Here is a 15,099-nt window from a genome sequence, read left to right on the forward strand (position 1 = left end):
GATAACTATTACACATTCTTGGGCCTGGTGGCTGCCAATCCAAATAAAAAGTTTAGCTTATTTTGGTTTTTTTTGTTTTCGAATAGAATGCGCTTTGCATAACGTTTAGGTAGGTTTGTCATCTGCCTGTTGTAAAAGATTAAATGTGTATGCTTTCCCACAGCTGGACACAAAATGGTGCGCGTTTTGTTTCTGCATCCCGATCTGGGCATAGGCGGCGCCGAGCGTCTGGTCGTGGATGCCGCCCTCGCGCTGAAGGAGCGCGGCCATGAGGTCAGCTTTCTGACCAACCATCATGACAGCACGCACTGCTTCAAGGAGACAGCCGATGGCAGTTTTCCCGTTCATGTTGTGGGCGATTGGCTGCCACGCCAGCTCTTTGGCCGTTTCTATGCGTTCTGTGCCTATGTCCGGATGTTGTATGCCGCCTTCTATGCCAGTTTCTTTATGCCCCGGCGCCAGCTGGTGGATGTTGTTGTCTGTGATCTGATTTCGGTGTGTGTGCCTGTGCTGCGCCTGGCCCGACATCGTCCACGTGTTCTATTTTACTGTCACTTTCCCGATCAACTGCTCAGCGCCCAGGCGGGTCTGCTGAAGCGTCTGTATCGGGCGCCCATCAATTGGCTGGAGGAGCACACCATTGGCCAGGCCGACAAGGTGTTGGTCAACTCGAAGTTCACGTTGCGCGTTTTCCAGGACACATTCCGGCGGCTGAGCACCGTGCCCGATGTGCTGTATCCCTCGCTGCACACCCAATACTTTGACCAGATGGAGCACAAGCTGGAACAGCGCTCAGTCCTGCTGGAGGAGCCGATACATGCGCGTGTGCCGCGCAATTCCTTCATCTATCTGGACATCAATCGATACGAACGCAAGAAGAACCACGCCCTGGCGCTGCACTCACTGCGGCTCCTGGGCAACATGCTGCCCACAATGGACTTCAAGCGTTGCCGCCTGATCATTGCCGGCGGCTACGATACACGTTGCACGGAGAATGTCGAGCATTTTGCCGAGCTGGAGCAGCTGACGGCCAAACTCGAACTGCAGGATCATGTGGTGCTGCTGCGCTCGCCCACAGACGAGGAGAAATGCCGACTATTGTATTTCGCACACTGCCTGCTTTACACGCCCGAGAACGAACACTTTGGCATTGTGCCCCTGGAGGGCATGTACTTCTGCAAGCCGGTGGTGGCCCTCAACAGCGGAGGACCCACCGAAACGGTGGTGCACACCTCGACGGGCTTTCTGTGCGAGAACCAGGAGAAGAGCTTCGGCGGCGCGATGTACCAGCTGTTCCGCGACGAGGCGCTGCGCCTCAAGATGGGCGAACAGGGCCACAAGCGTGTCCAGCAAAAGTTCTCCTTCGAGGCGTTTGCGGATCGCCTCAATCAGATTGTCGAGGAGCTGTTGGCGGCCGAAGGCGGCGACAAAAAATTCCAATAAACGTGCACAGCAACGAAATGTGAAATTATGCTTGGTGTTCTTTTATAGAAAACTTTGTATTGAAATTGCAGCTTAGCTTGGAAAGTTTTAATATAGTTGGGAATACTTTAAAGAAAGTTCTGTTAACATACATTAAAAGAAATCCTCATAAGCTTAGCAAAAATTTAAGAAGAATGAATTTGCCAATTTTGAAGATCATTAGGAATATATAGAAAACAAATTTATAAAAGGCATAAGCTTGGGAATACTTTCCCTAAGGATTACTTGAGATAAGCTGAAGGAACTTGGAATAGATTCAGAAATACTTTCGCAAAAATTGGAACAGAAATATCGTTAAGTTTATAGTTCAAAAGGAAGTACCCTTTCATGAAGATATGCCATAATAATCATATATATATATGTAGATATATATAATTCCTCAAAGTGATCTAATGTAATTCTTCACATTTCATATAATAATAATTAGCTATATGTATATATATATGATTATTTGGCTTGATTTAATATAATTCTTCATATATCAGATCACCCGGAGAGGAAATCTTGATATAAAGCATTTCCTTTTCAAGTGATTATATATATATTAATATTTTCTCTTCATGAAAGGGCGTGCGTAGGAATTCGAAGCGGGATTCGCTCTCTAAATCGCTTGCGCTTTATTTTTTAGCCTTTCATTTATTTTATATGTATTTATATAATTTCACAAAACGTAAGAATTGCTGCTTGGTTAGTTTTTTTTGGGGGGGGGGGGGGGGGGGGGGGGGGGGGGAGATCATCGTCGGGGGCTCGCGTCTACTCGTCGCGCATATACAAATACAGATAGCCCAGATCTTTGGGCGGATTCTGTGACTTGGCCACCTTGGTGTCGTTGTAGATGACCCACTCGCCCTGCTTGCGTATGTGGCAGACATAGTGGCCCACCTGGGCGGAGGTGCCCATGTGCGAGATGAACGCGACCAGCTTGTATTTGCCGGTGCCGTCCCGATAATTGCTCGTGGATGCTGCAGCGGCGGCCGTGGTGCATGCGGGCGCAGCGATTGGCACATCATCGATGCCGCCTTCGGCATGCGAGAATATCCAGTCGGTGGCACGTTCCACGTTGCCATCGGTGGCTTTTAGAGCGGCGACCGCCTGGCGCTCGTCAAAGCCCATGCTCATGAGCATGGCCAGGCTTTCGGGATTGGCAGCAAAGTGGGCGGCGGCGGCGGCGGCGCCGTCGCCAATGCGTGTGTTGGGCACCTCGAACGGATCCGATATATCCGGATCGGCAATGTGCTCCATGAGCCAATTGGAAGCGGCCTCCAGTCCGCTGTTTTTGGTATGGTAACAGGCGCGTTTGCAGGCCTCCTGCGGAAAGCCCATGTTCAGCAGCTCGGACATGACGTGCTCATCGAATACAAATTTGGGCGACTCGGCGGCCGGCTCCGGCAGCAGCTCCTCGCCGGCTTGCGGCCCGCCTCTGGAACGCCAAGCGCCCAGATCCAGTTCATCGGGCATGTCCACCGAAACGTCCAGTTTCTTGGGCACCCAATCGTCGCCCAGCGTAAATTTGCCCAAATGGATCATCAGAAAGTCGGGCATGCTGGCCATGCGTGTGGTCTTCTTGGCCGTGGTCTTGCCATTGATGGCCGTCGAATAGAACTGTTCGATGAGCTCGGTGCCAAAGAAGCGTTCCAGGCAAGCCTGCAGCGGCACCTTGTGCCGCACCAGATCACGATCCAACAGACGCTGGCCACTGGCCCGTGCCGCTTGCTGTCGCTCCTGATACTCGCGCACCTCATCCAAATTGGTCGCCTGATCCAGCGGTATGGGCAGCCGGAAGCTGTACTCCTCGCGCATCTTGTACTTGACCTTGCGACTGGCCATGCACTCGACACGATCCTCCAGCTGGAACTTGAGCGCATCGGCGGGATTGAATTGATTGCGTGAATTGCGATCGAGCAGGGTGAGTAAATGCAAATAGAAATCGTTGGCATCCTGTTGCTGCTTGGTGCTAAATTCCGGATGATTCTTGCCCACAATATTCTTGAACATGGCCGGCGATATGCCCGTCATATGCTCCATATCTAGGGTATTCGCCGCAATACTGCTGTACTTGCCCGACTGCAGCCCATTGCCCAGTTTGGCCATTTGTATGTTGAAATCGTTGGCCGGATCGCTGGGATACGCCTTGAAATAGTGCTCAGCACCGCTGCCAACGAAGCGCTGCTGAAAATCGGGAATAACAAAGAGCACCTGCATCACGCTGTTGATGTAGCACGAATTGCCCAGATTGCGCATGCCCGTAAAACCGGGTCCGGCCACCGGCTGCAGTTCGCTTTCGCTCTCCGTCAGCGCGGACCATTCGCCGATGCGCTGATTGATCTCCAGCTCCAGCTCGACCATGGACTTCTCGCACTTCTGCATGGCGGCCATATTGATGCCAAAGTGTGACAGATGCTTGCTCAAATGCGGATCCAATACCATATCGTCCTCCGGATAGGAGAACACATCCGATTTGCCGTCCGCCGTAATGGTGCCCAGCTTGACGGCCAGCGGATAGCCCGTCTGGCGATAATGCTCCACGGCATGATCGTTGCCGCCGCTGCCGTCAAAGAACTTCCGACCGCACAGTATGGAGCCATCCGTTAGATTCAGCCACAAATTGTTGGTCAGATCACATTTCTCGCATTGCCAGCCCGCTGGCGGTATCTTCTTGCCGTTGTCCAGCTGCTGCAGATTCTCCGCATACTTCGATGCCTGACGCACCTCGCCATCCCACGTGCCTGCATCGAGTCGGGATTAGTTAAGGATCTAGCTTATGGAATACGTTCCTGCATCGGAAGCGGAGTATCCGCCAGGCGGTTCATTTTAACGCAGGGCTGGGCAAACTGACATGCACTTACCTGTGAGCGTGGCCTTCTCCAGCTTGGCAATGGCCGAGTCCGCCTCGAGTATGGCCTGGACGCATTGTGTGACGCGCAGCGGCAGGTCCGCATCCGGGTAGGGCAGCTTCTTGTCCAGATGCGGTGCCACAACAATGCTGTACGTGTCCTTGATCTCGTACTTCTTAGCCAAGTCAGTCTCATTGTAGCCGCCCTCGACGCCAATGGCCAGGCGTGTGATTTTGCGCTCCGGCCCGGCCTCGGCCTCCTCCGAGGCCGCCTTCAGTTTCTCGTCGTGCGACTCGCCCGCCTTCAGTTTGCGCTCCCGCTTAATGTGTAAGAACACCACATTGCCGGTTTTGGCGGCATATTCCCGTACGTACGCCTCCCCAAAGCCCAGGAAACTTTGCAGACACACGTAGAGTCCGGTCGGCGTTTCCGGATTGTCGTAGGAGAAGACGCATTCGTCTTTGTAGATCGGTGGATTGCCGCAGGGTACGTTTACCTTGGATAAATGCTTGCGTAGCTCCTCCATAACACTATTATTATTCACAATCTATTTATTTCACAAAATTTTTATGAAAATTTATTGAATTTCCTTGCAGCTGCTGCTGCGACGCTTTTGCATTACTCGGCAGAATTCGAAGAGATGCCAACTTGTTGTAAATTGCATGCGCCTAAATTTGACCATGCACGCACATTTTGCTTGCGCTGCACAGCATACTGGGCGTGCACGCGTTGAAAAGCTGACTGCTATGCAATTCGAGCGGGCAATTTGAAATGTCCGTTGTGAATTTGAATATTGTTAATTTCATCTACATTTTGCATTTATTACTCTTTTTGAAAATTTTAAATTCAGATTACATGGATTTGTTGTTGTTGTTGCGTACATACAATTACTTGTTCGCTATATATGTATATACTTTATATATGTATATATATATATGTGTTTAATGTTTGATGTCGGGGCGCAATCGCTTTTTGCATTTGATTTGCTTACTTGGCTAAAACACAGATTAACACGACTATTTGATGCTCTTACATCGCTCGAATGTACTCATATACCTTATACATCAAATACGCACACACAATTATCTAGAATATCCATTTGCCCCCGATTCGACGTGCTTTGGTATTTGCTCGTAACAATTTTCAAATACAACAATAAGTTTAATTAATAGAGTACGTTGCATAATTCATATATCATAATTACATAGATTTCTTTTTTTGGTTATCAATTTCTTTTGTTAGTGTATTTTGTGTGCGGTGCAGAAAATGTAGAAAAGGTGAACTTTCAATTTGTCCCATGTGCGTTTTTTTTTTTTTTTGTTTTAATTATTTTCTTTTAAGATTTAATCATCATCAATAATGCCGGAGGTTCATTTCACATGTAAAAAAATACATTTTACGCTTCTCTCTCTCTCTCTCTATATCTCTTCACTTCTGCTTCTCGCTTCTCTCAATATTTAGCTATGCTAAATTATTATTGTTTAAATTTTATGCTGATATATAAAATGTTCAAGATAGTTACCAGTGTGTATGTGTGTGTGTGTGTGTGTGTGTGTGTTGGGTGTTTTCAAAAATTTGCAAAAAAAAAGTAAATAAATTGTGTAAACAACCGTTTAGTAACTTTCTCAAGTGCTTTATACATTTAATCAAATCCTGGTCCATTTTATGAATTATTTTACTTTATAGAGAGTATTTGACTTGACCGACATCTTGCTGTATGGGTATATATATATATGTATATATTTAACTGCCAAACCAACTGACTTAAACCGACTTATCGCATACACTATTATACTGTACACGCGCCTAGACTCGACTCTTACCTAACTAACAATAACGCACACCAAAGACAAATATTCTTTATATATATATATATATATACTTAGGCTTAAATATGTTAAATATGCTTTGTGTGTGTGTGTGTGTGTGTTGAACAAAAAGAAGTGTATACAAAATAAAACAAATTAAATTTGATATCTGAGTAGGCATTATACTTATTGTTGTTTTTTTTTATTATTATTATTATTATTTAATTAAATTAATAACTGAAAAAATGTCTAAGCTTATGCAAATCTTTTGATTAAGTTTTAAAGCTTAAATATTTTATATTTTAAAATATATATTGTATGTGTGTGTGTGTGTGTGTGTGTGTAAATATAAATTAAAGCCAAACTTAAATTAATTTCAAAACTTTAATTACAGAAATCACCGCTGCAATAAAACTGAAAAGCTGTGTTCAGTTCGCATAAGTTAATAACTAAATGTTGCAAAAGAACTAAAACTAAACGCACTCATTAAATACATTAATTATTCACTTTATATTTATGGTGATTGGGTTGGTTTTTTAATGTTCCACTTTTAAGTATTTCGCGTATTGCTTTTGTTTCGGAGTACACTCTTGAGTTGTTTGAGAATATGTTACAAAAAAATATATAAAAGTATTTTCAAAACAGGCAGAAAATTAATTTACGAAATGCACGAATAAACATATATATATATATATATATGTATTCTTGAGCATATAATACTTTTCACGGGCAACAGAGAGAGAAAAAACAGACGGCACAATATGACAAAAATTACATAAATCTATGCAAGTTATTATATGATGAACAAAAAAATGAATAAATTACAAGCTACATACAAATTAGGACTTGAGTATGTGTCCGTGTGTCCGTGTGTGTGTGTGTGTGTGTGTGTGTGACGCTCAGACAGAGTTTGTATTTATTTGGGCTGAACCCAAAAAAACAGTTTGTTTTATTTTTGTGGCATTTCTATGGAACTACTCTCAGCGTAATTGTAGTTTTTGTATATATATATATATATATATATATATATAGATATATATTATATATCATTTTGGAATTCAACACTGCGTGAGTGTGTGTGTGTTTGTTCATTTGTTGAGTGGATTGACCAGCCGGGTTATTAAATCGCTCTGCTGCTCGAGTATCACGTTCAGCATGCCCAGCCACTCGTCGTAGCACTTCTCGGAGCTCGCCTGGCACTCGATGCTAACCGTTGGCTTATTTGGATCCGTTGATTTGACTCTAAAGATATAATCGCCCTCCTTCACTGGCTCCAGCTGCATGTGATTGAGCTGGTATACAAATTGTTATTAGACTATTGCACAAGTGTTATGCCATATGTTATATATAACTAACCTGTATATGCGTGCGATACTTGTAGATGGGGCTGGTGTACTGTGTCTTTGCCTTTTGTATATCCGCAAAGATCATGATCTGTTGGAAGAGAAAGACCTGCAGCTCGCGCTGTTTTTGGCCGGCATCGATGGCACAGGTGAGCGTGCCCTGGAGCAGCAGATTGCCCTGAGCCGTGATCTCGCCATCAAAGTCCTGGAGGCCACGCAACACGTCCATCATGTCGTCGACCTTCTTAACGACATCCTTCATTTGATCCCATGCCTTCATCAAAGCGGGCACCTCGTTGTGCAGACCCGCACGTTTCGTTTCCCGCAGTATCTGTTCGATCAGCAGACCGTATTTGGTAATGCGCTGCACAGGCGTTATGATCAGCGTGCTCAACTGCAAGCAGGAGATCAATTAATGAATATATATATCCGTGTATATATCTATATACTCTATATGGGATCTGTGAAACGGCAAATCCTACACAAGTTTTCTAGGAAGGGTTTTTTGCAAAATTCGACCTCTAAATGAATTGGTCACAATTTGTATAAAGAATTTTTATAACAAAGCACAAACGTAAGGTTATGAACCTATGCTTGAGCTTCGAACTAATAAACTAAAGGTTGCTGGTTCAAATCAAACACCAAAGTTCTTCTTTGCATCCTTTTGATGCTTGGAAGCTGATGTAAGGAAATTGGCAAATGTTTTCCCCGCAAGGGTTTGTCTTTTGTTGAAGACGCAATTCACGTTTCTAAGTGAAAAAAGAGGGACTTGGTTTGGGGGGACTTTGGTTCTGCGGAAAATCGACCTTGCTTTGGTTACAAAATGGAATTTGAATGCCGATTAAATTTCTAGGCGATTGGAAACAAATTCTATTATGTAAACGTGCTACATAGACGTCAGAAAGTCCGAGCCAAGATTGGGTTAAGGCACACGAACAGATTTTAAATGAAATAAAGTCCTTATAGCATTTAGTTAATGTGGCTAGCTGTGCTTACATCCATGCGATGTCCCAGTTTCTGGCGTATCTGATCGAAATACTGATAATGCGCATTGACTATAAACTCGGACAGCGGCTTGTTGCTGCAGAAATAGTAGTACATGGGGAACTTCTTGGTTGAGCTATCGATGAGCGGACCCAGATCCGCTGGCGACTTCTGGCAATGGCGCAGCGATCTCAGAAATTTACTGAAAATATAAATCTCTTTAGTCGTTTGTGTGTGGGTTTAAGGTGCTGGTGCTGGTTACTTACTCTCTGTGCCACTCATAGATCTCTTTGATGTTGTTAAAGACCAAATCCATTTTGCCGCCCTGCAGATCCGCTGGCCTCGGTATCTCCTTGTTGTGTATCTCTTTCATGTAGCTGCAAATAGTTGAATTGTTATCGATTTATGTGAAAATTGAGCTTGAGATGCGAGGCTTACCCGTAGACTATCTTTTGCAGATCCTGCACATACGATTCCTCGGTCGCGACGAGCTCATTTAAAACCAATTGGCGTCTGCTTAAAGCGCCCGCTTCGCTGTCGCTGGCTTCGGGCTTATTCTGAGGTTATTTAATTTTTGGTTGATGCTGATTTTCTGGCTAACTTGGACTTTGGCTCTTACCTTGTCATTGTTGTCCTGCACAAAGCCCAGTTCGGCGCGTCCATTGGTCGCCGCATTGTCTGCGCCGGTGCCCTCGCCGCCGGCCTCACCTGCCACGCTGCCATCCACGCGGCTGTTGGACTCGTGTTGTTCCTGTTGCAGCAAATGTTTGGTTAGCAAATTTAAATAGAGCGACAGCGAGAGAGTTGTACTTACACGGCTCATTCGGACAATTTGTTCAATTTCCGATAACGGATTGCCCTCTATTTTGCCGGTGCTGGCCTGCAATTAGCACAAAGAAGTTGAAAGAGTTTAGTCCAAGTGCTTTCAGCTGTTGTCGCTGCCCAACTCAAATGAAACTGAACAAGTTTTTTATTTTTTTCCTAGACAAATTGAAACTGCGCTCGCTTAAGGAATTCGCATATTTGCATGAAGGTTGCCTGCGCGAATAATTCTGACTACGGCTACACGTTGCGGCACAGGTTGGCTGGCAGCGCTATAAACAAATAGCAACAATAAATAGCCAAGCAGCAGGTGTTTATATTAGGGCTGACGCAAAAATATATATACCCGAAATTCATATTGACTGCGGCCACAAATTGATATAATTAAGGAGTATGAAAGGTAGCTTGCAGTTCTGATTGACAGACGATCAAGGCACAGATCAGCCTGCTGGACAGCTGAAAGAGTTCGAGGGGAGCAGCTTGGGGCCCGCTGAGCATGAAACTTAGGGATCGAGCTCCCATTTAGTATGTATATTTATATATGTTTTAGGTAATATTAGGAAATTTATGCTAAACGCCTTTTATTTTTGCCCAAGGCTGGCACAAAAAGCTACAAAAAATTTCGTTTCGTTTTGCATTCGTCCTATTTATTTATTTCAATATTAAATATGTTCACGTCACATTTTAAAAAAAATATTTTAAAATTAAGACGAATAACACAAATTATTGCGAAATGATGATTTTTTTAGCCAGCCCTGATTTGCGGCCAAATTTGCGAAATGTGCATGTGAATACAGTGAACACTCGCAAAAGCGTACACATGGGTTTATCAGAGCCAATCTAAAACAAAAAAGAGGTTCTAGTCGGAAGCCCCCGACTAGGGGATACCCTGAACTCTCTTCTTCCAACATCAAATGCATATATATATTCTATTTTAGAAGCTATATGTCAAGTTTGGCGACTCTAGCTCTTATTATTTACCAAAATTGCCCAAAAAACAGGATATCGATATCGATTTTTATAGATTGCTTGGAAACGGAGTAAGTTATCGATTATCGGAAACAAACTCGATCTGCGCGGGAACTAGGAGCATCTACATCTAACACTTCAAGTCTTGAGCTCTTATAGGTTCTGAGATACTTGCGCTCATACATACGGACGGACGGACAGACAGACGGACATGGCTAGATCGACTCGGCTATTGATGCTGATCAAGAATATATATACTTTATGGGGTCGAAGTTGCTTCCTTCTGCCTGTTACATACATTTGGCTTTCGCACAAATACAATATACCCTTATACCCATTTTTAATGGGTTCAGGGTATAAATATGCTTAACGATAATAATATATTGTTTTTATGTCTTGTAGAGGGTATTTAAATTTTGTCATGAAATAAAAGTAGACATCTCCGAGCCCATAAAGTATATATATTCCAGAACAGCATCGAGCAGTCGACTTGATATAGCCAGATCCGACTTTCTATGCGAAACAGTCTCTCAATTTTAAAGGTTTATCTTGAAATTTTAGGTAAGTCTCCCTTTTCTGCTGCAAGAAGTATAATATCGATGAAAGCATGCGATCTCTTACACTTTCCGCATTTAAGCGATTAACTATTTGCAGATGATTCACATTGAGTTTCGAGTCATCAACCACAATAAACTCATAATAAGTATAAATCTATTAATGTTCATATGAAAATATTATGCTAGAAATAAAACAAATATGGCAATCGATAATGGGATTTGAACCGGCAACCTGTCGCTTGTTAGCCTGCAAACGATAATGATGCGATGCAGTTCTCCTAACTGAGTGCTCACTGTACTTTAGTGTATATACTATTGTATATAGTCAAATTTTTTTGTGCGCTTTGGCAAATCCGTCAAAATGAAGTTTTTCAATTTGATGGCAATTTATTTACTTGGCTAAACATTAGAATTTCGCGCCCCGCGTGAGACTGGCAATTGAATCCGACGCATATTTTTTTTTGGATAAAAATATAGAAAAAAAGAAGAAAGAAAAGAATTCGCAACGTTCTAATTAAAAGCACTTTTTTAGCTTAGCAAATAGACGGCAAGGTGTTTATGAGCGAAAATCAGTTGGAAAAAAAAAAGAATAGTTGACTTTTGACAGTTGGCAAACTGCAGATGGAATTGTGTAATACAATAAATATAATAATGGATATATATAAATTATAAATATATATATATGTATTTATGTACATATTTAGTTACTTATGCGTTTGAACAAAACAAAGTATTTTGTTGACTTTGTGCGATAAGATTTGCGTTTGGCCGAACGACGAGTCATTCGCGGCTGAGAATTGCCTTTTTTATACCCTGAACCCATTCAAAATGGGTATATTGGTATATTGTATTTGTGCTAAATCCAAATGTATGTAACAGGCAGAAGGAAGCATCTCCGACCCCATAAAGTATATATATTCTTGATCAGCATCAATAGCCGAGTCGATCTAGCCATGTCCGTCTGTCTGTCCGTATGTATGAACGCAAGGATCTCAGAACCTATAAGAGCTAGAGATGTAGGTGCTCCTAGTTCCCGCACAGATCGAGCTTGTTTCCGATAGTCGATAACTTACTCCGTTTCCAAGCAATCGATAAAAATCGATATCGATATCCTGTTTTTTGGGCAATTTTGGTAAATAATAAGAGCTAGAGTCATCAAACTTAATATATAGCTTCTAAAATAGAATATATATATGCATTTGATGTTGGAAGAAGAGGGTTCAGGGTATTCCCAAGTCGGGAGCTGCCGACTAGAACCTCTTACATGTTTTTACCTTTGGTTTTAGCTTTACAAGAGGCTATTACTATTAAGGCTTATTGGAAGAGTCGGGAATATATATTCTTGATCAACAGTAAGAATCGAGTCTATATAGTCATGTTTCTTTGGGAGCTGCTTGTCTCTGATTTTCAAGTCTAACCCCGTGAAACTTTCTTCGACTTTCTTTTTCTTTGCTAGAAGAATCCGAAAACTCTGTACTATATAGTCATGGGAACCCTAGCAACGATCGGTCGTTAATAAAGTTCTTTTAATGTTTTCAAGATAGCTTGACGCTATGTTCATATTTATACAAGCCATATCTTATCACACATCGGTCTACCATACCATATGGCTTTATAGGAAATATTGATTGAGAAATTGTGTTTTTCAGGCCAACATTTGCTGTTACTCAAGAAATTTTCTATAAATTTGGCAATGAGGCTACACAGTTGTATAACTTTGTAAGCCTTTCTTTTCTATTTTCTAAATCTGGACAGAGACAAAAAATCTCATCAGCATCGAACTACTATATCAGCTAACAAAGGAACAATTGCCAGAAAATGGAGTATTTTATATGGAAACATTAAGAAGAACTTTTCTAACATCGGGCTTCAATATAATATAGCTATATATACTGTCATATTTTTGAAACTAAAAAAAGGTTCTTTCACAATTTTAGAACTAGTTGAGGATCACTTTAAAAGAACAAGGCACAAAAAGTTCCAATGCACAAATATAGAACATAATAAATATATTTCGTGCAAGTCACAGTTTGAAAGTCACAGCACAGTCAAAGCTACAGTTTGAGAGTCAGCAAAGCAACAATATAAGCAGAGAAATATATTAGGAGAAAACGAACGTTTTTATCCATAATAAGTTTGTATCTATTAAAACACTCCGCACTCGATTTAACTTTATAAAATTTAACAAATTTTGGCTAATTTTAATTAAAGCCTTCGACGAAGTCAAGCGCATTTTGCAATTTGTTGCACTTACAAATAAACGCAGAAAGCAGCTCATGGCACGTGCTTTTTATATTTAATTTATTTCTCTGCGAAAATGTATTTATTTATTTAATTTTTTGCACTCAGAAAAATGTTTTTAAAAATTTAATTTTTTGCGCTCAGAAAATGTCTAAACATTTCATTTTTTGCGCTCTAAAATTGTTTTTTATTATTTTTATTATTATTTATTGTCTATTTTATTTGTTGCACTCTGAAAATGTATTTATTTATTTAAATTTTTTTCGCTCTCTGAAAATGTATTTATTTATTTAATTTTTTGCACTCAGAAAATGTCTGAAAATGTTTTTAAACATTTAATTTTTTGCGCTCTAAAATTGTTTTTTTATTATTTTTATTATTATTATTTTAGTATTGTCTATTTTATTTGTTGTACTCTGAAAATGTATTTATTTATTTCAATTTTTTCGATCTCTGAAAATGTATTTGTTTATTTGATTTTTGTTTTTTTTTTTGGCTTATCACGCGCCGCTTTCGCTTAATTGTCTATAATAAAATTATAATTTTTCAATCTTGCAGTCTGTATAAGGATCGCTGGAGCTATGTCACGCCGACGTCGACGGCGACGCAATCCGGCAAGACGCGAAATTCATGACACGGCGAGCTGACAGCGCGTCCGAACGGCAACTAACTAGAAGAATGACTGACTCTCTGGCTGGTCGACGGGCTGTGTGACCTGTCAGGGCTTCGCATACTTTAAATATGCGTAGATGATACCCCATACAAAACACAACACATACACGGACACACACGCACACACTCAGACACACCCGCACCGCAATCAAAGATACTCTCAATCAACGCGTCGCCACTTGTGGGACAAGCGTTAAAATAATTGTATTGAACATACAATTGAGCGACGCAGCGACTGCCAGAGACACAGGCAGAGAAAAAGAGAGAGAGAGGGAGAGAAAAAGAGAGTGAGAGAGAGAGAGAGAGAGAGAGAGAGAAGGGAGAGCGCGCCTTGCTGTTGGTGGACTTTTGTTTGTTGTGTCTTAAACACATAAACTAAATCACCCACAATATCAAAAACCACAACATAGTAAGAGAAACAAACAGGTGAGCGACTAGCAAATACCCTGTAAGGCTATAAAGACTTAAAGTCCGACAGTATATGGACATGCGTCATTCTATAAGACAAAATACATATAAATAAGAGGAAAGCTATTATTTGTGACAATCACGAAACTGCTCGAATATTAAATACCCTATAAAACACTACTTTTGATGACTAAAATAAACAGTTGCAGTCTCTAATGTGCCTAAATCTTATGACACAGAAGGTTTTGTGTGCTGTTCACCTCTATCACAAATTGAGAACTGATCGACTAGCAAATACCCTACAATACAAATGTTTTTTCCTGCGAAAGCAGCCCATAAGTTTCGGGTAAGATTTTTAATTTGAGTATGTTTTTAAAGGCTGATCGACTATCGAAATACCCTACAATACCTTTGATTTTTGGCTGCAAAGCAGTTTAAAGATAAGATTTGGTTCAGCTAGAATTTTCTTATTATCCAACCTATTTTGAACAGTTATTGAAAAACTTCTTAAGGATTTTCTCGACTACTTGAAATAAAATGAAATGTCATGAAATTCAAGTGAAATTGCGCACTTGAAGGTCGCACATTTAATTCAAGTATTTGCCTAATTGAATAATTCGATTCTGATAACAGCGGGCATTGAATTAAACTTGGCTAATCAAGTTCGCTGGCAAATGTGCTTCCACTGACTTTCAATTAGGTTAGGGCAGAGAGAGAGAGAGGGGTGAGTGAGGGGGTAGGGGGGTGTCGACTCAAGGCAACTTGCAATAGCTGATGTCAGCGCAGCAACAGCAACAAAGGACGCGAAATGCGACAGAACTATTAAAAATTAATGGCTATGCAAATATATAAAAAAAAAAAAAACAAAAACTATGTAAAAAAAAAAAGGCGACTAAACAAAGGTGAGTACTGAGCGTACGGCCCGAAAACCCAATTGCCAATTGTGCCAAAAAGTTAAAAGCCAACAACAATGGGCCGC

At 41.5% G+C, this 15,099-nt stretch overlaps 3 protein-coding genes across 5 annotated transcripts in view; 1 reads left to right on the forward strand and 2 right to left on the reverse strand.

Annotated features, from left to right (window-relative positions):
• Positions 1-17: 17 nt before the first annotated feature.
• On the forward strand, positions 18-1,469 carry LOC115762782 (alpha-1,3/1,6-mannosyltransferase ALG2). Its single transcript, XM_030705135.1, has 2 exons — positions 18-109; positions 164-1,469. Exon 2 carries the CDS (start codon positions 175-177, stop codon positions 1,441-1,443), a length of 1,269 nt encoding a protein of 422 aa, XP_030560995.1. The 5' UTR covers positions 18-109; positions 164-174; the 3' UTR covers positions 1,444-1,469.
• A 733-nt stretch (positions 1,470-2,202) lies between these two features.
• Positions 2,203-4,930, reverse strand: LOC115762785 (ubiquitin carboxyl-terminal hydrolase 5). The gene is made up of 2 exons (XM_030705137.1): positions 4,329-4,930; positions 2,203-4,208 (listed from the first exon to the last, which is right to left on the reverse strand). Exons 1-2 carry the CDS (start codon positions 4,840-4,842, stop codon positions 2,236-2,238), a joined length of 2,487 nt encoding a protein of 828 aa, XP_030560997.1. The 5' UTR covers positions 4,843-4,930; the 3' UTR covers positions 2,203-2,235.
• Positions 4,931-6,326: 1,396 nt separating this feature from the next.
• The window catches only part of LOC115762604 (triple functional domain protein), a 61,632-nt gene continuing 52,859 nt past the window's right edge, over positions 6,327-15,099 (reverse strand). For 2 of the 3 annotated variants that reach the window (XM_030704897.1, XM_030704898.1), the window contains 7 exons: positions 9,266-9,331; positions 9,071-9,202; positions 8,890-9,008; positions 8,718-8,828; positions 8,464-8,653; positions 7,481-7,861; positions 6,327-7,416 (listed from right to left, as the gene is read on the reverse strand). In XM_030704897.1, the coding sequence (XP_030560757.1) occupies positions 7,213-7,416; positions 7,481-7,861; positions 8,464-8,653; positions 8,718-8,828; positions 8,890-9,008; positions 9,071-9,202; positions 9,266-9,331 (1,203 nt within the window). In that variant the 3' untranslated portion in view covers positions 6,327-7,212. Of the gene's footprint in view, positions 7,417-7,480; positions 7,862-8,463; positions 8,654-8,717; positions 8,829-8,889; positions 9,009-9,070; positions 9,203-9,265; positions 9,332-13,053; positions 13,093-15,099 lie in introns of those variants that run through there. The other variant, XM_030704899.1, reaches the window with a different exon arrangement.

This window comes from Drosophila novamexicana, unplaced genomic scaffold, assembly GCF_003285875.2.
Source record: "Drosophila novamexicana strain 15010-1031.04,08,12 unplaced genomic scaffold, DnovRS2.1 tig00000644-arrow-pilon, whole genome shotgun sequence".
Classification (NCBI taxonomy): Eukaryota; Metazoa; Arthropoda; class Insecta; order Diptera; family Drosophilidae; genus Drosophila; species Drosophila novamexicana.

Excerpts from the sequence above, each read along its gene's own strand:
- LOC115762785 (XM_030705137.1), bottom strand. The coding sequence starts at position 4,842 with ATGGAGGAGCTACGCAAGCATTTATCCAAGGTAAACGTACCCTGCGGC. Across the intron at positions 4,209-4,328 it reads GGAGAAGGCCACGCTCACAG|GCACGTGGGATGGCGAGGTG; the intron begins GTAAGTGCATGT and ends GACTCGATGCAG.
- LOC115762782 (XM_030705135.1), top strand. The coding sequence starts at position 175 with ATGGTGCGCGTTTTGTTTCTGCATCCCGATCTGGGCATAGGCGGCGCC.